The sequence below is a fragment of the Daucus carota genome, chromosome 1, assembly GCF_001625215.2.
Source record: "Daucus carota subsp. sativus chromosome 1, DH1 v3.0, whole genome shotgun sequence".
Lineage (NCBI taxonomy): Eukaryota > Viridiplantae > Streptophyta > Magnoliopsida > Apiales > Apiaceae > Daucus > Daucus carota.
In genome coordinates, this window is record NC_030381.2 from 21,332,801 (window position 1) to 21,354,761 (window position 21,961).

The window sequence follows — 21,961 nt, forward strand, 5'->3', positions numbered from 1 at the left end:
GGCACCCTCATTGGAGATGTTGAAGTGCTATTGAAGTCCCTCATTGGAGATGTTGAAGTGCTATTGAAGTGCCAAGTGAGTTGGCTTTGGGGTGCCAAAAGTTGGCAGCGCATAAAGTAGGGTGCCAACTTCATTTGTGGTCCCAATAATACATAAAATATAGATTTGTGGTCCCAATAATACATAAAATATTATTTCTCTATTAATAAAGTTAGCATCTTGGAGTGCCAACCATTGGAGTGTATTTTGAAAGAAGAGTGCTAGAAATAATTTGGAGGAGTGTGTATATAAAAAATAATATTTTGAGTTGTGTGTCAAATTTGGCACCCCTTGAAGGGTGCCAACCATGGGAGATGCTCTAAGTCCATGAGCACATGGTGCAAGAAGTGTGAACACAAGACATTGGGCGTCATAGTTTGACAAAACTATACTAACTCCCACCAGATATTATTATTGTTCCAACGCTCATTCCTTCTTCTTCTTTCTCTTGCTGTTGATAATCATTCACCTAAACCTCACCTACCTACTAATCTAATCTCCCCCCGAAAATCAAATTTCCAAAATAAACAATTATTGATCATCACCGCTGCGGCCGAGACTGAGCGCATTATTATAATTCAGCACATGCATTTCATGAGAAGCTCCGCAAATTTACCTCTGAAATGGCTCATCATCATCTTCTTCTCAAATACATTGATTCCGGCTTTCTCCGATCCTCGTATCGAAGAAGCCGGCCTATTCTGCGGCACCTCAAAGCCGCCGCCAAACACCACTATCGTCCCCACATTCGTGGAAGAAATGGAAAAGATTTCTCAGTTGGTAAGCACCAACAAGTGGGGCCTCAACATAATCAACCACTCTGCAATTCCCCTGTTCTGTCTTGCTCAGTGTTTCAACGACCTCTCTCGCACGGACTGTCTCTCCTGCTACGCCGCTAGTCGCACGCGCCTCCCTCGCTGCCTCCCCGCCTTGTCAGGCCGCTTGTATCTCGACGGTTGCTTTCTCAGATACGATACTTACGATTTCTTCGACGAGAGTGTTGACCCGGGTCACGATAGAGTGAATTGCAGTGGTGGTTTGCGCGTGGAGGAGGGGTTTAAGGAGAGTGTGGAGGTTTTGATTGATAAAGTGAGTAGGCTTGCGATTTTAAAAGGAGGGTTTGGTGTGATGGAAGTTGAGGGGGTGTTTGGATTGGCGCAATGTTGGAGGAGTTTGAGTAAGGAGAGTTGTGTGGAGTGTTTGGAGAAGGCGGCGAAAGAGGTGAGAGGCTGCTTGCCGAGTAGACAAGGGAGAGGTTTGATGGCGGGGTGTTATTTCAGGTATTCCGATCACAAGTTCTATAATCAAGAGGGCGACGCCCATAGATTTACCGCTTCTGGTGAGATTTTCGTTTATTCTCTACATTTCATATTCATTGCTCCAATCTTATCCTCTGTCTCATTTTATTTGAACCACTTTTTTTCCTTGATATCTCAAAAAGAATGAACCTTCTATTTGTAGCATCTTTTTAAGATTATTACAACCACACATTCATAAACTACAATCATTTAGTATCCACCATTCACCAACTCTCTCTATGTGATTGAAAATGAGTCGAGCATTCATTTCTTAAAAACCGCGCTAGTCAAACAAGCTCAAACAAAATGGGACGGAGGGAGTATATTATTGCAACTTTCTTCAATTTTATACTTCTACACTCATCGGGAATGTGTGACTTGGCTAGTCTTCTGTTTCTTGTTGATTAATTTTAGTATTTTACTTAGTTTGTGTATAGCTTGTTTAGAAACAAACAAGTTCCCAATTCATGAGTTGGCCTGATTATAACCAGGGACTCAATATTTAGGACACTTTTGGGGTATCTAACATTTTCTAAGTTGGTTCTCTCCATTATTTTTTATATACTCCCTATGTCCCAAAATGAGTGTTGCTTTGACTTTTTGTACGTAATATGAGGTGCAAAAAAAACATGTTTCTACGAATTATTTTTCAAATTTTCTTTTTCTAATGAAAATATTGATGTTAATTTTTTGTTCAAAAAAGAAAATTTGGAAAATAATGTGTACAAGTATGTTCCTTTTGCACCTCAAATTACATGCAAAAAATCAATGCCACACTTATTTTGGGACATAGGTTGTATTTGTTTACCACAGAAAGCAAATATCATCTTAGGCTAGATGCTTCTTTGCAATTTATTCTTTCATATATGTGCATTTTGTAGACTTTAGTTTCCGTCAATGGCAATAATACGTACTAAATTATGAACTGATAGATGAACTTTCTTATTGATGTAGAATTCAAAGAGCATCATGCATTATACAATAAGCTCATGTTTTAACGAAATTATTAGGGTTTTCTACTATAATTTTTAGGAACAAGTATAGGAGCAACTGCAGGAATCGCTCTGTCTGCAGCGGCATTCATTTTGCTCTCAGTCGTTGCTGCTTATTTGATTTACTTAAGGCTGTCAAGGTTGAAGGAAGGTACAGTTCTGAAACATTGGTTTATTATCTAGATAAAAAGTATTTGATGCATTTATGATTGGAAGCAGTTTAAAATTCAATATATGCAGAGCCGATCAGCCTCAGTCACCTCTCTTCATTTAACAAGCCCAGTGTGACATACAAATATGAAATTCTAGAGAAGTCAACGAATTACTTCAGTAATTCAAGGAAATTAGGGGAAGGAGCATCTGGTTCCGTGTTCAAAGCAAAACTTCCAAATGGAAATATTGTTGCAGTTAAGAGATTGTTTTTCAACACCAGGCAATGGGTAGACGAGTTTTTTAATGAAGTAAACTTAATAAGTGGGATCCAGCACAAGAACCTTGTGAAGCTTTTGGGTTGTAGCATTGAAGGTCCAGAAAGCCTTTTGGTTTATGAATATGTTCCAAACAAGAACCTCGATCAGTTCCTGTTTGGTAATACTCTATCAATTTTTACGCTTCAAGCAGGTCCGTATGCAGTAACATGTGAATTCAAGTTTAACTTTTTAACTATGCAGATAAAAATATGGGTCAAAGTTTGAATTGGGAGCAAAGGTTTGCTGTAATAGTTGGAACAGCTGAAGGACTTGCATATCTTCACAGCGGTTGTGAGATGAGAATAATTCATAGAGACATTAAGAGTAGCAATGTTCTTCTTGATGACGATCTTACTCCAAAGATAGCTGATTTTGGACTTGCTCGCTGCTTTGGAACTGATAAGACTCATCTTAGTACTGGAATTGCAGGAACTTTGTAAGAGGATCAGAAAATTCTTACATCCCACTTTCTTCAACCATATACTTAAAGAACTTGTAAATGATTGTAATTTGAGCATAATCCAAGCAAATAGTGCTTATCAAATGTTGTTACTTGTTTTGCAGAGGGTATATGGCGCCCGAGTATCTTATTCGTGGACAACTTACTGAGAAGGCTGATGTATACAGCTTTGGAGTGCTCGTCCTTGAGATTGTATGTGGTAGAAAAAATATCACATTTACAGAGGATTCAGGTTCCCTTCTGCAAACAGTAAGACTTGTTGCTGAACTCTTTTTGGAATCCAAATTATACATTTGCGGGACTAATTTACTGTATTTTATTATCTTCTGTTTTTTGGAATCAGATCTGGAGGCTGTACAAGAACCATAAATTGATTGAAGTAGTAGACCCTCGTTTGCAATATGATTTTCCGACGAAAGAGGTGACAAATGTTGTCCAAATAGGACTTCTATGTACCCAAGCGTCGGCTGTATTAAGGCCATCTATGAACAAAGTGGTTTGGATGCTTAATAATCAAGATTGTGAGGTTCCAATGCCTAAACAACCTCCTTTTCTAAGTTCTAAAATGGAGGGTTCAGCCAGCTCAGGACAGTCTACAAGCTTAGGTAGTTTGATATCAAGCGCATTGACCAAAATTGATGTTTCGTACACCTCTACAGATTCGTCTTGCACAAGAAGTTCTCAACGATGAAGCAGTGAAATGCAGAGCTGATTACATGCGGCCAAACAGATGAGCAAAACTCACTTTATAAGACAGCAGAACGGAGTTTGAGCTCAAATTTTGTACATTTTGTAATGTCCTAGTATTTCCAGGGTAGTGAACTATGTGAGGAGCACGTCACTGTATTATTTAAACCAACTTACTTTTTTCCCCTGTGAAAATCAGCAAGTGGATCACAGTGTGTCTTGTTTTCTCCATCTGGCTAGGAGAAGGCATTGAGTGAACTCTAAGATTGAAGTCTTGGAACTGATCCCTTGATTACATGATGTATCTTGGCCTCTGTGGAGTTGGTAGTTTACCAGACTGATGTAATTTTTGATAGATGGATAACAAGAGAAATAATGGTGTTTCGGATTCCTTTGCAGGGATGTTAAAAAATTCGAAGAATCCAATATTCGTTCAAAATATTTGTATTCATATCCGGAATACAGCATATATTATCCGTATTTGAAATAAAATGGGTTATCTGTATCCACATTTGAGAATTTCAGATATGGATCTGGATATCTCTTAATTTATTCACATACTTCCATCTCATATTCACCTCATTTTTAGATATCAAAAATCTATAAATTAATTTTTTTTTAATTTTTAACCAAACATCAATTATAGATTTGAAATGTACAAAATGATTACTTGATTATACTTCCTCTTGAACCAAACTACCCCCTCTGAACTTTTTAAACCGACCTCCACCGAATTTCGTGAACATGACTTTTTCTCATATTTTTGGCGAATAACATACATGCCCTTAAATACTAAAATCCTTGTTAAATCAAAGTGGCCTTTACACTTTTAATGGCAATATCAAAGGAGATTCAAGAGAGATGGGAAACTTAATGGAAATTGAAGAGAGAGACTTAAACCAGGAGCAAAGAAACTCAAACACAAAATACATCGGCGGAGTTGGTTCATAATTTTTGAGTCCGGTCAACTAGTGTCGGAATCTATATTTGAATTAGCTATTTTCTACTTGATGGTTAAATCATTTTTTTCACACTTGTGGGATACTCGTTTCCTTACCCCTCATTCTTGATTCTTATTCCCATCAACCATCCCCTAATATTTTACTCCCTCCGTCCCCCTGAGTAGTATACATTGCCTATAGAATTAAATGGGACAGAGGGAGTACTATGCATGTATATTTATATGCAACTGATTTTATTGCAGGTAAAACAGTTTAACATCTATGGTTTTATCATCTGCCTTTATCCACTTACATGTGTTTCTTGAAAAACTAGTGCTCTTTAAAACTATTTGTGGTTAGATCGTCTGATATTCTGTTATTTATCTCTTCCAGTTTTTTTAATAATTTTCGAAAATAAGGGATTAGCTGAAGAACTTTCTGCTTCGATTGGCTTTTTTTGCTTGTTCTTATTATGCCTAATTGTCAATATGATAGCTGCATTCTGCCGACCTTAGCTCCCTCTATAATATCGTGTAGCATTATATAAAATACTGATCTAAGACTTACCTCCTCGACAAATTTGTGCTGAATAATATATTTGAATGTTGTTGAATCATGTATGCGAACTCGTATACTATGTGGATTTTCTTTAGGAAGCAAGAATCCAGAGGAAACAAAGAAAGATAAGTTAAGTATTCGATTAGGAGAGCGAATATATATCACGTTCTTAATCTTCCTTTACTTCAACTTATAACAAAGAGAGAGCAAATTTAATATCTTTCAATCATGCTGAAATTGAAGTCTGTAGATTCATCATCTCAAAATTATAGCTACGATGTATTTTTAAGTTTCAGAGGTGAAGATACCCGAAAGAATTTTACAGATCATCTCTATAAAGCTTTACAAGATGCAGGACTATTCACTTTTAGAGATGACGAGGATATTGAGAGGGGAGAGAGTATCAAATCTGAATTAGAAAATGGTATCCAACAGTCAAGGAGTTGGATAATTGTATTCTCAGAGAACTATGCCTTTTCCAGTTGGTGCCTTGACGAACTTGTGATGATTCTCAAATGCAGGAACAGATCGAAACGTCTTCTGTTACCTATCTTCTACCATGTGGATCCGTCTGATATTCACAAACAATCTGGTTGTGTCTATGAAGCGTTCTCTAGGCATGAAGAGAAATTTAAGAGGGAAGTGAATGATACTAAGAGAAAAGATTTGATGGAAAAAATACAGCAATGGAGGACTGCTCTTACTGAGCTTGCAAATTTGGGAGGCATGCATCTGCAAAACTTAACCGATGGGTAATACTTTTAACAAAATCGCTTTTCTTGCAGTGTTTAATATCTTCCTTGTTTATGCTCTTTATTTGTTTATTCCACCAGAATTTGAGCTCTCTACTCCTTTTAATTCACTTTTGAGTTTCTATCACCATGTAGTCTACTACTAATTATAATGGTCTCAGAGGAAGTTCAATATTTTCTTAACTTGCAAGTCTCAGGGAAGTCCTCATTTTACTAAATAACTTAGAATACCAGGCTTCATTTGATTCACGTAACCCGAATATCCTCAAGGGTTGAATCTTGACCTTAAGCACTTTTCTATCCGGAAACTGGCCTTCTAGGTAAGGGGCATACTATGTTAAGAATAATAGATGCTAAGCCATCGCCTTCATTTTTTAAGGTTCTCTGTAATTTGGCAGTAATCACGTCAATGAAGTCAATTTGCATACTTAATATTTATTCACTTCACATTGGGTAGTTGCGGAGGTTCTTATAATGTATGTAAATGTCATATGTTCATTCACATATGTTTAGTTACATTCATTTTTATAACTTTTGTTTTGTATCAGCAGAATATATTTCTTATAACATTTTCCCATTCTATAGGTACGAATCAAAGTTCATCCTGAAAATAGTTAGCATCATCAAGGATAAAGTGACTCGTAATAACATATTAAATATCACTCCGCATCTTGTTGGAATTAATGATTCATTACATGCCATTAATCTATGGTTAAGAGATGGTTCTACCAGTGTGGAAGTGTTTGCACTGTATGGTATTGGTGGAGTGGGAAAGACAACTATTGCAAAATATGTTTATAACACGAGCTTCCAGCTATTTGAAGGTGGAAGTTTTTTAGAAAATATAAGGGAATATTCTGAACGGCCAGATGGTTTACTGTGTTTACAAAGACAACTTCTTTCAGATATTTCCAAGGGAAAGACACCATCCGTCAACAATCTTAATGATGGCATTCATAAAATCCAAAGTGCCCTTCATGGTAGGAAACTTCTGATAGTTTTGGATGATGTGGATCAAACTGAACAATTAGATGCAATCTTTGGGATGCGAGAGTGGTTTTACCATGGAAGCAAAATTATTCTAACGACACGGAATGTGCATTTGCTGAATGCTCATAAACATTGTAAGAGATATTCTGTGGATACAATGAATTTTAGTGATTCATCGGAGTTGTTTAGTTGGCATGCATTCCGGGACAGTCACCCCCCAGAATGTTACACAGAGCAGTCAGAGAAGATACTAAAGCAATGCCAAGGTCTTCCTTTAGCTCTTGAGGTTCTAGGTGCTTCTCTACATGGCAAGAAGGAAGATGTCTGGAGGAGTGCGATACAGAAATTGGAAACTTTTACTCCCTCCAAACTCCAGAAGATATTAAGAATAAGCTATGAATCTTTGCCAGATGATCATGATAGAGAATTATTTCTTGAGCTTGCGTGTTTCTTCAATGGAGAGGCCAAATCTTCTGTGGTCGTGATATTGGATGCATGTAAATACTATACAACAATTGGTGTTGATAATCTTATTGATAGATGTCTGTTGAAAATTGATATATATGGAAAGCTGAGAATGCATCAGTTGATACAAAGCATGGGTAGAGAAATTGTCCGTCAGCAATCACCAAAGGATCCAGGGGAATGGAGTAGACTGTGGCACTATAGGGAATCCCTTGAAATATTAGAAGATGAAACAGTAAGACATCTGTTTGATCAGTAAAAATACATCTTTTTCATGTCAAAATTTAATTGCACATCTACTGCTTATTAAGTTATTATTCTTTCATGCCAGGGCACTAGAGCAATAGAAGGTCTGGCACTAGACATGGATATGACTAAAGCACATCAGACCAAGTTCAATACAAAAGCTTTTTCGATGATGCACAAGCTAAGACTACTTAAGCTGAACAAAGTACAGCTACTTGGAGGTTACAGCGACTTCCCTAAAAAATTGAAATGGTTATGTTGGCATGGATATACTCAAAGATCTTTACCAGATGATTTCCCTTTTAGTAGCTTAGTTGCTATTGACATGCAAAATAGTAAATTGCAAAAACTGGTGCAGGGAAACATGGTACTCCATGCTAATTATACCTTGTCCTAAACATATAATTTATGAAAAAAGGTTGTGAAATAATTTCTTTTTAACTTTAAGTATATTTATATCTTCTGCAGTGTCTTGGATCACTAAAGATTCTAAATCTCAGTCACTGCCATTGCATTGTGGAATCTCCGAACTTTTCCCAACTTCGTGTTCTTGAGCAATTGATCCTTGAAGATTGTGCAAGCTTAGTCGAGATTGATGAATCTATTCAAATGGCTAAAGGACTTCTGTTCATGAATTTAAAGGACTGCCAGGGCCGGTTTTGAGGGAGTGCAACAAGTGCAACAGCACAGGGCCCATGAAAATTTAGGGCCCCCAATTTATGACTAATTCTTTCTATCTTTTAGTATATTCATGATTCATGATAAATATTATATAATATTAATATGTCTTTAATTTTTACCATTATTTCATTTAAACACTAATCAATTCTCAACTCCCAATACCCCGCCATGCATCTCTTCTTATTCCTTCTCTCTCCCCACAAACTAGTATACTGTACAAGCAGTAAATCTCACACGGCCACCTACATATTTAAGTCTAACTACTCAGAAAACAAACAATTTTTCAGTTGTATGTAGTAGTCTAATTTTGTTTATAATATCTTGTTATTTTAAATATATTAAAATTTTCTTCTGTTATTTGGAAGGGCCTCATTTTTAAAGTCAGCACAGGGCCTCAAAAAAGTCTCAGACGGCCCTGAGGACTGCGTAGATTTAAAGAAGCTTTCAAAAAATTTGGGTATGCTCAAATTACTGGAAACACTAATCATCTCAGGTTGTTCAAATCTTAATACGCTTCCTTCAGAGATGAGAGCGATGGAATCTTTGAAGGTTTTCCGGGCTGATGGACTTGACTTTGGTAATTCAAGCTTTGTGATTGAGGAATATGTTTCATGGCCAGTATTTATCTGGGGTTGGGTTTTAAAATGGAATCTAGGTTCCCAACTTCTGTTGAGTTCTTTACCGTTCAAGTCTATTAGAAAGTTGAGTTTGGTGAATTGCAATCTGCATGATAATGCTTTTCCGAAGGATTTCATTGCTGCACCCTCACTCAAGTACTTAAACTTGAGTAACAACCCAATCCGTTTCCTACCAGAATGCTTTAAAGGTGTAAAAATGCTCAAGAGTCTTACATTAAGATATTGCAACCAGCTTCAGGCACTTGAAAATTTACCGAACATAGATAGCTTGCTTGTCACAGATTGCTCATTATTGGAGAAAATAAGATGCAAAGAAGGCGCATCTTTGATAACTGTTGCTTCTCCGTGGAGATGCAAGAAACTACTTGAGATGGAAAAGAGATTCAAGGTTGTACCATTAGAAAAAATGGATTTAGAAATGATCAAAAATTGTGGTATTGATGATGTGGAATCCAAGAAAAGAATCCAGATAAGATTATACAATAAATCCACATTAACGGAAACAAGTTGCCCCATACAGGTGTTCTCTCTTACTCTTTATCTTTTTTTGTTTGTATGCAAGCAGCTGATTATGTGTTTGCCTGTAATTTTCCTAATCACAAAATACTTATATCTCCTAGGATAATAATTATGATGAAACCTTGATATTTAAGAGTTTATAACTTAATGATTTTGATGTGAAATTTTTGATACTTAGTCTATAACAATGTTTTTGGTTACATATTCACAAATCTTATTATACGTAGTTCCATCAACTTTAATAATTATTAATACTAATTGTGTAAACATATATGGATTAACATGACGTAAACAAAGGCTTACATCACATTAAACGGTTGTGCTTCGATATATATTTTGTCCATTATGCATACAGTTATTTATGGCGATCGCCTCTTCCCTATATTATTTTCACCACTTCCGCCATTTCTGAATCTACAAGCACATCTCTTCCCTATATTATTTTCACCACTTCTGCCATTTCTAAATCTAAGCACCTCTGCACATTTATCTCAACAGTAATTTGACAATTTATCAATGTTGGAAGGAATGAATTTTAATTTCCTACTTTGAATCTTTCTTTAAAAAATTGCTCATATCTGGACATCTACATTATTTCATGAATACGAACACAGAATAACTAGCCATATTTTGCATTAACATGTGTTTATGCACAAATGAAAAGATATATATTTTAGATTTAAGAAAGTAGAGATGAACGGGAAGGAACAGAGTGGTGATTAGAAATTGATTCATTAGTTATTCACGTCAATTAATGTTTTAGAGTATACGGCGCAGTTTAACCTGACAGAAGAGTAAAATTATGTAAGGTTAATCTGATATTGTTTTTTCTCATATATTAATATTAAATATCAAATATTATTATATAACATGAATGTTAGTGTTTTTTAAATATACAAAGATCCAGGGATTCTTATTTATTTATTTTGTTGTACCAGACCAAAATATCCCAATCATATCTCTTTTAGGCTTATACATTGGATAGGATAGAGTAGGATATAGTAAGTTGGAGTAGATAATTATTTTCGATTCATTTAATGATTTCACTTTACAGGGAGTATATGAAGATGAGTGCTGGGGGGAAACATTCAGCATATTTTACCCTGAGAACAGTGTTTCCATATTGTTCATTAATAAGCATAACACAGCTTCAAAATCCTTTGTCGTATCATCACATTCTAAACTTGGATACCTAAACACTCGTGTTCTGTACAAATTTGTCCCGGGCTCAATAACAAGTTTGTTCATTGTAATCACTAACAAGACAAAGAATAGAATGATCATATATTCTCCAAGGTGTCATGGCGTTCCTGATGGCGATGAATACATGACATGGTTAAGCCATTGGAAATTCGGTAGTCACGAAATGGGACCTGGAGATGAGGTGAATATTTTTGTATATAATTGGCATAATAATACTAGTTTTGAGGTGAAGGAGGTTGGAGTCCATCTCGTATATAAAGAGCAAGAACAGGCAGGTGATCACTCAGCCAAGCTACCCAACATTGAACAAACCTGTGTCATTCCGCAGAATATAAAGCCATGGGCACATCGTGGAACGACACAGCTATACTTCCTTGGACATGGTGGAGTCAGAAGAGATGTATTGCTGGAGTCTATTTTTCGCAGGATCTGTTCTGGATGTGGGAGGGGAATATGTACCAGATGTGGGAGGAGACCGGTAAGACGGGGCCTTTAGTCTTGATACTGAATTTGAATAATTCTCTGTTGCACCCAAATATTGGACGTTCTGCTGTGAAACACCTTACAAAGATGAAAATAATGTTTTCACCTCCAAAAAATTTATAGAGTGGTGTGTTGCCTTTTCTTTTTTGATATACATATCTTTACATTGCTTATAAATACTGGATTTCACTTAACTTCTGCTAATGCATTCACCAAAGATATACATATCTTTCCATTTGCTTATAAATATTGGATATACGCTCTAAACTATTTAGGTTTTAGACGGCCTTACAGCATACTCAATGGAGTTTAATCTCTTCCGTTTCTTTGCACTTCTTTCAGTAAGTTACTTTCCACCAATTTCTGGGAATTCACTCTTAAGTTCATGGATATAGCCATCTTCACTACAAACAATTTTGAACTACAGAGCCTAGAACTTAACAAAGTCACTAAAGTACAAATAAAATACATGCAAGAACGTCAGAAAATCTGAAACAAAAGAAGCATTCAAATATATAGCCATGTAATTTTACAGGAACAAGCACACTGCTTCTTCTGAGGTCGCCTCCTCCTTGGCCGCTTCTGCCTGCAACTCTAATTACGGATGTTGTTGTGGGAATTCTAATGTGAGGTTGTTTAAGATGTTTCTATTACTATGATTAAGTACTTCTCGTAATATGAAGAAACAATTACTTATTTGATGAATTACAAAGCTATATCTTCCACTATATGAAGAAACAATGACTACTAATCTTTGGAACAAAATTGACATTGACGTGCCTTAGATTTCTTTGCTTGTTGATTGATATGACTCTTGGAACTGATAATCAGGAGACAATCAGGAGTTTAATCTTTATGCTATGATCCTTTCAAGGATTAAGAATATCTTTTCAGGCTAATTGTTAGGCACCTATATGTTAGCAAATTCGATTACTATGGATGATTTCCTGCAATAATGTTGCTGATATGTAGTATAAAATTAAGTCCAGTATTATCAATAAAATTATCTCTGCACATTTCACAATCATATTTCTCTTCTACAATAGTCTTTAATATTTTTAGATCCTACATATTGGTATCAGAGCATTAGTCTTAAGGGACTTGTGAGATTGAAGAAAAACTCTCGAACACACCTTACACTCAACAGAAAGGCGTTTAACAGCACCTTACACTCCTCAGCAGAACAGCGTTGTCAAGAGAAAAAAGCGAACAATCATGAAAATGGCAAGATGTTTACTCCATGACAAAGGGCTGCCACAGAAAATTTTGGCTGAGGCTGCACACACAGCGGTTTTCTTTTTTTCTTTTTTTTTTTGCTAATTGACACAGCGGTTTTCTTACTAAACAGATTGCCAACAAAAGCTTTGAGGAGGACTCCATTTGAAGTATGGTATGAATATAAACCCAAGTTTCTCAACTTGAAAATATTTGATTGTTTATGTTTCTCTTACATTCCTCAAGTTAAGAGAGACAAGTTGGATAAAAAATCAAATACTGGAATATGTGTTGGCTATACTTCGAATGCTTATAGGATATACCAACCACAAAACAACAAAATTACAATTAGCAGGGATGTTCTGAAAAATGGAACTGGGAAAACGACGAGCCAATAAAGATTCCAGAGGAAAATGATGATGTGGATGATGAGCCTATTCGGGGAACTAGGCTACTCTCTGAGATTTATCAAAAATGTAATGTCACTTTGATGGAACCGAGGGGTACGAAGCAACTGCAACTGATGAGAAGTGGATAGTTGCAATGAAGGAGGAGATAAAAATGATTAAAAAGAATCAAACATGGGAGTTGGTGGACAGGCCTAAGCACAAGAAAGCTATAGGAGTCAAGTGGGTTTATAGAACCAAGTTCAATCCCGACGGTTCTGTAAACAAGTATAAGGCAAGACTTGTCGTTAAGGGGTATGCTCAAATTTATGGTGTGGATTTTTCAGAAACATTTGCTCTGGTTGCGAGGATGGAAACTATAAGGATGTTGTTGGCTTGTTGCCCAAAAAGGTTGGATGATACACCAAATGGATGTCAAGTCAGCGTTTTTGAATGGTTTGTTGGAGGAAGAAATTTTCGTCGAGCAACCAGAAGGGTTTGTTTGTAAAGGACAAGAAGACAAAGTATACCGTTTGATACACTACAAGAAATTTCATTTTTAACGACAGAAAATTCTGTTGGCACGATAGGGATTTTCGTTGGTAAATCTCTTTGCCAACGGAATGATAACAAAAACAGTTTGTTGGCATATAGCCCGTCGGGAAGTTCATGCCAACGAAACAAATTCGTTACTAGATTTACCAACGAAATAACTACACATTAATAACAGATTTCTCGTTTTTTACAACAACAATATTACAACGAGCATGCCAACGGATATATGGTTGGTATTGTTAGCGACGTTATCCCAACAAAATTCTGTTGGTACATTCAGTAACAAAAATTCTGTTGGCACATTTAGTAACAGAAGTGGACATGTTACTAACACTTTGCCAATCATTTTAGTACCAATTAAATAGCAACAAAAAACTTATAATAATTCCAGTATTTCATTATATAATACATATTCAAAATGTGGAATATCCAAAAGAACAAACCGCATAGCATTAACTTACATGAACTGTTAAAACAAAAAAATGTTCCTTGGATATTTTACCATCCCCACTTGTGGAGCCAATATTCCAACATACACTATCATTACCAACAATAGACAATACATTAAGCGAGTTTGGATTTGATTGGACATCAGTTGTGTGTTGTTGTGACTAAGCTTCAGGTGTGTGTTGGCGTGATTGAGTACTGAGTTGTCGTGATGGAGTGGGCATGCTCTGTCTAGATTGTGAAGGGCCTTGTCTTGATTGCGTCGGTGATTGAAGTCTTGAACAACGTAAGATTTACTTCTGGAACTCTAAATACCAAAGAAAAATAAAAGAAAAGTTACTTATATAGATACAGACATTAATATGCCATATGAAAATCTCGTCAACATAGAGAACAGACCACCTCTACATATATTGCTAAAAACACCGAGCACTTTAGTTCCCATAAACCAACAAAAAAATTTTTCCAAAGTATTATCCAAGTCATATAATCAGTGATACTTAGTAATTCTAAAAGCCAAACTTAAAGTCTGCAGTCACATAATTTAAGATTACCGGCTTTTACTTTGGCCTTTTTACAACAGATCATCAGCTTTACAAGATATCATCAGCTTTGCATTTGGACAGCATTACTTGAATAATGTTTGGGTGTGAATGTAACAACTAATGAGACAATTTCACATATACATACAACTCTAAAGGTCCTACTATCATTGGGTCAAGGTTTTAGATAAGTGCAGATCAGATGGGTGGGTTCACATAAATGAGTTACAGATTGATGATTACCTGGAACGTCTCGTTGGTAAATAAGCGTGGGTATTTCATTGCGAATTGGTTGGCAGAACATTGGCAAGTCAAATCGTTACAAATCTGTTGGGAACTACCAACGGATTAATTTCCCTTAGCAATTTCCATTGGCAAAAGCAATTTCTCTTGTAGTAAACTAGAAAATGAAATTCTTGTTGTATCACTATACGTTGACGATTTGCTTGTAACACGAAGCAACTTGAAACAGATTGAAAACTTTAAAGAAGAAATGAAAGCTGTTTTCGGGATGAAAAATCTCGGAAAAATGACATTTTTTCTTGGCATGGAAGTGCATCAATATGATAATGAGATTTTCATATGTCAAAACAAATACGCCAAAGAAACTCAAGAAGTTTAACGTGCATGCTTGATGTATCTAACCACAATCAGGCCGGATATTACGAATGCTATAAGTATCCTCTCAAGGTATATGCATTGTGCTAATGAAATTCATTTTCAAGCTAGAAAAATAATTTTACGATATGTTAAGGGTACAACTAATTTTGGGGTGAAAATTAGTCAAATTAAGAATTTGACTCTATGGTTATGTTGATAGCGATTTAGCTGGATGCGAAAATGATATGAAAAGCACACTTTTGTTTTAGCTTTGGTTCCAGAGAGTTTTGATGGAGTTCAAAAAAACAAGACATAAAGGCCCAATCCACAACTGAAGCAGAGTTTGTAGCCCTACCGTTGCTGTCGATCAAGCTGCTACCGTTGCTGTCGATCAAGCTGCTACCGTTGCTGTCGATCAAGCTTTATAGTTAGGGAAACTCATGATGGACTTGCAGTGGCTTAGCTCCGAAAAGTAAGGTGGTCGTGTATAATATTTTGTAACGATGATTAATTGAAATAAACACAGGAAAAAAAATAATATTCATATTATATAATTCTTTACCGTTGCACAACATAAATAATTCATGTCCACTTTGATTAGAATGGTGGATACCAAAATGATAAGATAGAAAAGAAAAAATTAATATTCAGATTATATAATTTTTTACCATTTCACGACATTATGTATATATGTAAAATTAAGCAAAAATTTAAAAGGGGTCGACTAACCCCTCTTGCCCCTATTAAGATCCGCCTATGTGGACTTACACATGGAGCAACGAGAAAGCACAATTATATTTTTGGACAACCAAGCTGTAATTTCTTTTTTTTTTTGACAGGAATGCACTTGCCCGCAACGACATACAACAATACTCCGAGGAGTTTCTTTCATTCAAAAAGCATATTATCTAATCGAAAGACATGAAAATATTTCGGAAAGTTTAGACAATAATACTTAATGTCCGAAAAGAGAAACATCCCAATTTGTAAGATCACGCTACCTGAAACAAAAAAATCCATTAATAACAAGAAAAATAAATAATTAATTATTAAAACAGTATAGTTCGTCAAAAAAAAGTAGTTGGATGAAATAATAAATATAAAAATAATCTGTTAAAAATAGAAGATAAATAAAAAAACAAAAATATATCTAACCAAAGAGAGACCCTTTGGCTAGATATATAACAAGCTAAATAATTACTAAGAATATAATTAATAAGAACTAAAATATAAATATTAAAATAAAACTTTGATATTCAAAATAATATCTAAAATTTTAGATAACAAGTTAAATATAATAAATAAGCCAACAAAATGGCACCAAATTGCCTCTACTAGGCCAAGAATATACGCCATCAATCATGGCCACCCAAAAATGTACATAGATTTAAATGCATTCATTTACAAGATTCAAAATTCAAATCACCCATAAATGGTAAAAATAGATTTAAATGCAGTCATTTACAAGATTCAAAATTCGAATCTTTTAATTAATCTTCTAATGAATACACAAAAGTTCAAATTAAAGCATGAAGAGAAAATTCAAATTTAAAAAACAAATAAATTAAAAGAGTCAACTTGCCAATCAAAAAAACTAAAATTATGATTTACATTTACTACTATTAAAATCATATAAAATTCAAATTTTCAAATCTAAACTAAAATCATGCAATAAAATAAGTCAATCAGAATAATCTAATATCAAAACACGTGCTAATTAAGTCATCACTACACCACCTCCACCGTCACCGTGCAAGAACCGAAAAAACGCAAACATTCATCATGAACATTAGCGAAAACTAAGAATCGAAAATGAGAATCCAGAACTCAAAAATGTAACTAATCATATAATATAAAAATGATTACATATACCCAATCTCCTCCAATTCAGACAAAATAGATTAAGAAATGACAAAATAGGATACAAAACAACACATACACTAATAGATTCAAGCACACCATTATACCTTTTTATTTACAGAAGCACACTATTATAGTTAATCATGAAAAATGAATTATGAGCCACGCTATAATGATATACACCGCGAATCCATAAATAATCACGTAACCATAATCATGAAGTTTTATGCATTGGAAAGATCGCACCTGTTTTTCTTGTTTTTAATTGTATTTCTATAGATATGAGTTTTGGCAACCGTGAGCATTTGGACTCATAACTTCAGTTGACTCGGACATCATTTCTAGTGATGTGTTGATGACTATGCATATCATAGTTTTCATTGCTTGGACATCATGCTTGATTGCTTGTATTTCTCTTCTCTCAGTTGGTGTGCTTGACAAGATAGTCCAATTTCTAACCAAGCTGCAATTTCGATTGCTGATAAATCAGGTTTCCATGACAAAACAAAGCATTTCAAAATTAAGTTCTATTTCCTAAGAGAGGTCCAGAGGGAAGGGGAAGTGCAACTGATTCACTGCAGCTCAGAAGATCAAAGTGTCGATATTCTCATAAAGACACTTCCAAAGAATAGATATGAATTCTTGAGACATAAGCTCGGTGTTTGCAGCTCCAGAGTCAAGGAGGAGTGTTAATTGATATAAATTATGGAACTAATAATCAGGAGACAATCAGGAGTTCAATCTTTATGCTATAATTAAGGACTTAGAATATCTTTTCAGGCTGATTGTTAGGCACATATATGTTAGCAGATTTGATTACTATGCATGATTCCCTGCAATAATGTTGCTGCTATGCAGTATAAATTAAGTCCAGTATTATCAATAAAGTTATCTCTGCACATTTCACAATCATATTTCTGTTCTACAATAGTCTGCAATATTTTTAGATCCTACATTGCTCTGTCTTTCTTTTTTGGAGCAACAGAAAAATCTCTAGAAATTGGTTTCTTGTCATCAAAACTCTGACCAAGCTTCCGAATGGGGGTGTAGATGGAGTTATGTCGTTCTCCAGGCCTATCGTGACACTGTTGTACTCCACTGAAGAATGCATGCTCCATTTAGGTTTAAAACATTGGTTAATAATAATAATTAAAGTAGTCCATGTATTTAGCTCAAACATCTTGAAGAGGTATGCTCATATAGTATATATTGAAAATAGCGAACCAGGAGTCTTCGTGCAGCCAACTAAATCATTTGTTATGACCGACAATCTGCATGTTATTATAGATATTCCTGCATCAACCATTGCAGGAAAATTCTGGATTTACAGATTCTGGAGTACTCGAAGACAAGACTTTCAAGATAGGCTACAATGAGGTAAAGCAAGTTGTTCAAATCTCTTGTTAAAATTTTTAAGAATATCACAATTTTCTCATCTCTTCTCTTCTTTCGGACAGATGCTTGATTTGCTCAAGCACTCAATTTTGTTAAATGCTCCTTTAACAAATATGTTTTTGCGTAAAGACAATAGAATCATGAACAATTTGGTTCAAACTTTTAATTGTCAGATTAAGATAGATGGCTTCAACAGCTTCAAGAATATGACAGTAAACGTTTTGGTGCAATAGTCAAGTAAGAAGATATTGTTGGCTCATTGTACAGAAGATTTTAAAGACTTTCTGTTCTGCTTCCTCGCTGTTCCTTTGGGGAGAACAAAGAACCGGCACTGTGTGTTCAAAATGTCCATCAAAATGAATCTGAACTAGAAGTTGGAGAATTCGTAAGATCATAGGGAAAAAAAGATATGCTACTTTGCCCTCAGTTATCTATGCATTATTTATCTATGGTTTTGAAATAAGTAGTCTTATTACTGCTGCCAACCTAATAGATTTGAAGGGAATAGATTATGTATTTTGACTCTTTCTGTCTCTTTTTTGCAGGCTGTAAGCTTACTGACAGCATCCCTGGTATCTACTTCAGTTTTAACCAATGGCCTTAAGCACCTGATACTGAGCCAACCAAAGACAAAGAGATTAGTAAAGAAGCCGAAGGTAGATATATAATTAAGGAAAGGTTGCTTGCATGGTACCAAAAGCAAGCAGAAGCATATCTCAGAAATATGGGTACTGTTTTCAAGATGAAGAGCAGAAAGAAGAGGTATGCTCATATAGTAAATATTTTGAGAAAGGAGGACAGTACATTAATAAAACCACATTCTTCCAATTTTCACAACATTACATTGCCCTCTTCTTTCCTCACTTCATCCTAAAAACAATACCCATTTATCTGAGATATGCTTCCAGTCCTTTTAGCACCATGCATGCGATCTTTCCTTAATTATCTAACTTGTTCATGATTCTATTGTTCTTACGCAGAAACATGTTTGTTGAAGGAGTTTGTTAGAATGTGATCCTGTAAGGCCCTCTTTCTAACGGGTGTTGGCCCTGTGGCTGTGAGTCACACTCAGTAACAATATGGACCTTAAAGTCACAATCTCGTAAAATGGCCCCGGGTGTCACTCCAAAACGCGTTCTGAAGCAGCGTTTAGGATTTATAGTAAAACGTGACTCCGGGTCACATTGTGGGGTTATTATTTTAAACTAAAAAAAGCAAAACATCACTTCAATTGCTGTTATATATCAAAACGAGACTTTAGGTCACGTGCTGATGTGTTTATCAGAAGTGAAACGTGCTTTCATGTGACGTTCTTGATTGTTTTTTTATTTTTTAATAATCTAAAAATCTAAAACGTAACTTAAAATGCCGTTTGCTGGCTTAACACCCAACTTACAATTTTGTTGCCACTTTAAATGCCATTTGAAATTTTGTTTTATATTTTAATTCCGGTTCCTCGGCCAATTAATTCATATTAAGAATTAATCATTCTGCAACCCAAACTTAAACCCTAAATGTTAACGATTGTAAATTTATTTATTCCGTCGGTTTCTCGGCTTCAGGGCCTTCGGCCCTTCAGCCTCGCATTAATTAGGGTTTAGGCTCGAGGGAGTAGGGCCTACCGGCCCTACACCCTCAATCCTAAACCCTAACGTTCGGCCAATTAATTTACAGTAGGAATTAATCATTCTGCAACCCAAATCTAAACCCTAAATGTTAACGATTGTAAATTTATTTATTCCGCCGGTTTCTCGGCCTCAGGCCTTCGGCCCTTCAGCCTCGCATTAATTAGGGTTTAGGCTCGAGGGAGTACGACCTACCGGCCCTACAACCTCAATCCTAAACCCTAACGTTCGGCCAATTAATTTACAGTACGAATTAATCATTCTGCAACCCAAATCTAAACCCTAAATGTTAACGATTGTAAATTTATTTATTCCGCCGGTTTCTCGGCTTCAGGGCCTTCGGCCCTTCAGCCTCGCATTAATTAGGGTTTAGGATTGAGGGTGTAGGGCCGGTAACCTAAACCCCATGTATGAACACTTAAATATTTTTTTTAACGTAGGAAACCGCAACTGCTATCCTTTGGGGTGCACTGTTAAATACTATTAATATTTGTTATAACGTTGACCCGAGTGTGAATTTCTTTCTATACGGAAATAAGCAAGATGTAAGTAATATGAAAAAAAAACTCAGATCAGTGAACGTAACTTCATGTTACGTTGACTCTTTTCTAAAAAGTATAAACCTGGAAACGCTGTTGCGTGTGCCGTTTATGATGGAAAAATAAAACGTGAGTTTAAGTAGTGTTATAGAGTGACAATGAGGGTCATTTTTTATTATAGTGACAACTAGGGCATTTGACACTAAAAAAAGGTTACTGAGGGCCTTTTCTCACCTTGAGGTTTTAGGAGAATTGGTCACTTGACATGGTATCAGAGCGAAGTCTCGCCGGAGACTTAAGTTCGACTCCTCTAACCCCCAACATTCTTAGAACTTATTAAAGACACGAAAGCAATGTTATGCTCCAAAAGATGGGCACGGAGAATTGGTCACTGGGTCAGTGTTACCAATTTTGAAAAGTGGTTGATGCTGGAATATTAGGAATAACATGCAGATAACAAATGATTCAGTCGGCTCCACGAAGACTCCTCTTTCATTACTTAAACTATTTATATTACGAGCATACCTCTTTAATATCTTTGAGCAATTTTTGCATGCTTACACCTAAGTACAATCTAACAAAGGGTGTATGACTTCTTTGAGTACAGCTGATATCTTCGCAAGGCTGTTTATGATACTGACGTCAAAAGACATTTATATTGCCTTCACCTGGAGCCCGGAGGTAATGAAATGAAGAGATAATGAAATGAAAATTTATAAATATATTTTATAAATATATTTTATAAAAAAAGAAGAAAGTATTAGACAACATTATTATTATTATTATTATTATTATTATTATTATTATTATTATTATTATTATTATTATTTTTGCCAGATTAGACAATATTATTAAATGTATGTGAATCTAAATTTTTTATGGTAAAAATTGTACATGAATCTGATGAAGTTGAATGAGCTCCGTTCAAAATATTTGGATTAGAGTTAGGTTTCTAGTTAAAATCGTGTGGAATGAAATGATTAAGAGAATAAAAATTATTAACATATTTTCCTGTCATACCTAAGTTTATACACAAATTTCGTTCCATCCACCTTTTTGTTCTATTTCATCCAAATCAACCTTTTTATCTATTCCGTCCGGTCAACGCAGTCAGAATTGTTACGTTCATGATTCCCATGTTTGGAAATACAGCATTGTGGATCTCCAGATGTTAAGGAGCCTTAAAGTTGAGTTACTCGTACAATCAGCCATCTTATACTATTTATATATTTATTTAATGAAAAATATATTCTAGAGTTAATTGCATTTCGCACCCCTACACTTGGACCAAAAACATTTTAGTATGCAAATTTCAGATAATTGCACTCCGCCATTCACTGATATTTTGTGCGCGGCAATATGCACCTTTCCGTTA

At 35.4% G+C, this 21,961-nt stretch overlaps 3 protein-coding genes across 4 annotated transcripts; all 3 read left to right on the forward strand.

The window, feature by feature from the left end:
• Positions 1–447: 447 nt before the first annotated feature.
• On the forward strand, positions 448–4,367 carry LOC108201851 (cysteine-rich receptor-like protein kinase 42). Its single transcript, XM_017370215.2, has 6 exons — positions 448–1,378; positions 2,370–2,480; positions 2,570–2,917; positions 3,001–3,235; positions 3,364–3,508; positions 3,603–4,367. The coding sequence occupies exons 1-6, from the start codon at positions 625–627 to the stop codon at positions 3,948–3,950; spliced, it is 1,941 nt and encodes a 646-aa protein (XP_017225704.1). The 5' UTR covers positions 448–624; the 3' UTR covers positions 3,951–4,367.
• An 881-nt stretch (positions 4,368–5,248) lies between these two features.
• On the forward strand, positions 5,249–8,717 carry LOC108219071 (disease resistance protein RPV1-like). 2 transcript variants are annotated; one of them, XM_017392329.2, is made up of 4 exons: positions 5,249–6,197; positions 6,783–7,887; positions 7,984–8,265; positions 8,367–8,717. In XM_017392329.2, the coding sequence occupies exons 1-4, from the start codon at positions 5,674–5,676 to the stop codon at positions 8,559–8,561; spliced, it is 2,106 nt and encodes a 701-aa protein (XP_017247818.1). In that variant the 5' UTR covers positions 5,249–5,673; the 3' UTR covers positions 8,562–8,717. The 2 variants fall into 2 exon arrangements, with proteins under 2 accessions (XP_017247818.1, XP_063949035.1); XM_064092965.1 differs by having other exon boundaries at positions 5,250–6,197; positions 7,984–8,119; positions 8,367–8,594.
• Positions 8,718–8,947: 230 nt separating this feature from the next.
• Positions 8,948–19,176, forward strand: LOC135152591 (uncharacterized). The gene is made up of 3 exons (XM_064092968.1): positions 8,948–9,737; positions 10,791–11,417; positions 18,968–19,176. Exons 1-3 carry the CDS (start codon positions 9,039–9,041, stop codon positions 19,088–19,090), a joined length of 1,449 nt encoding a protein of 482 aa, XP_063949038.1. The 5' UTR covers positions 8,948–9,038; the 3' UTR covers positions 19,091–19,176.
• Positions 19,177–21,961: the final 2,785 nt, after the last annotated feature.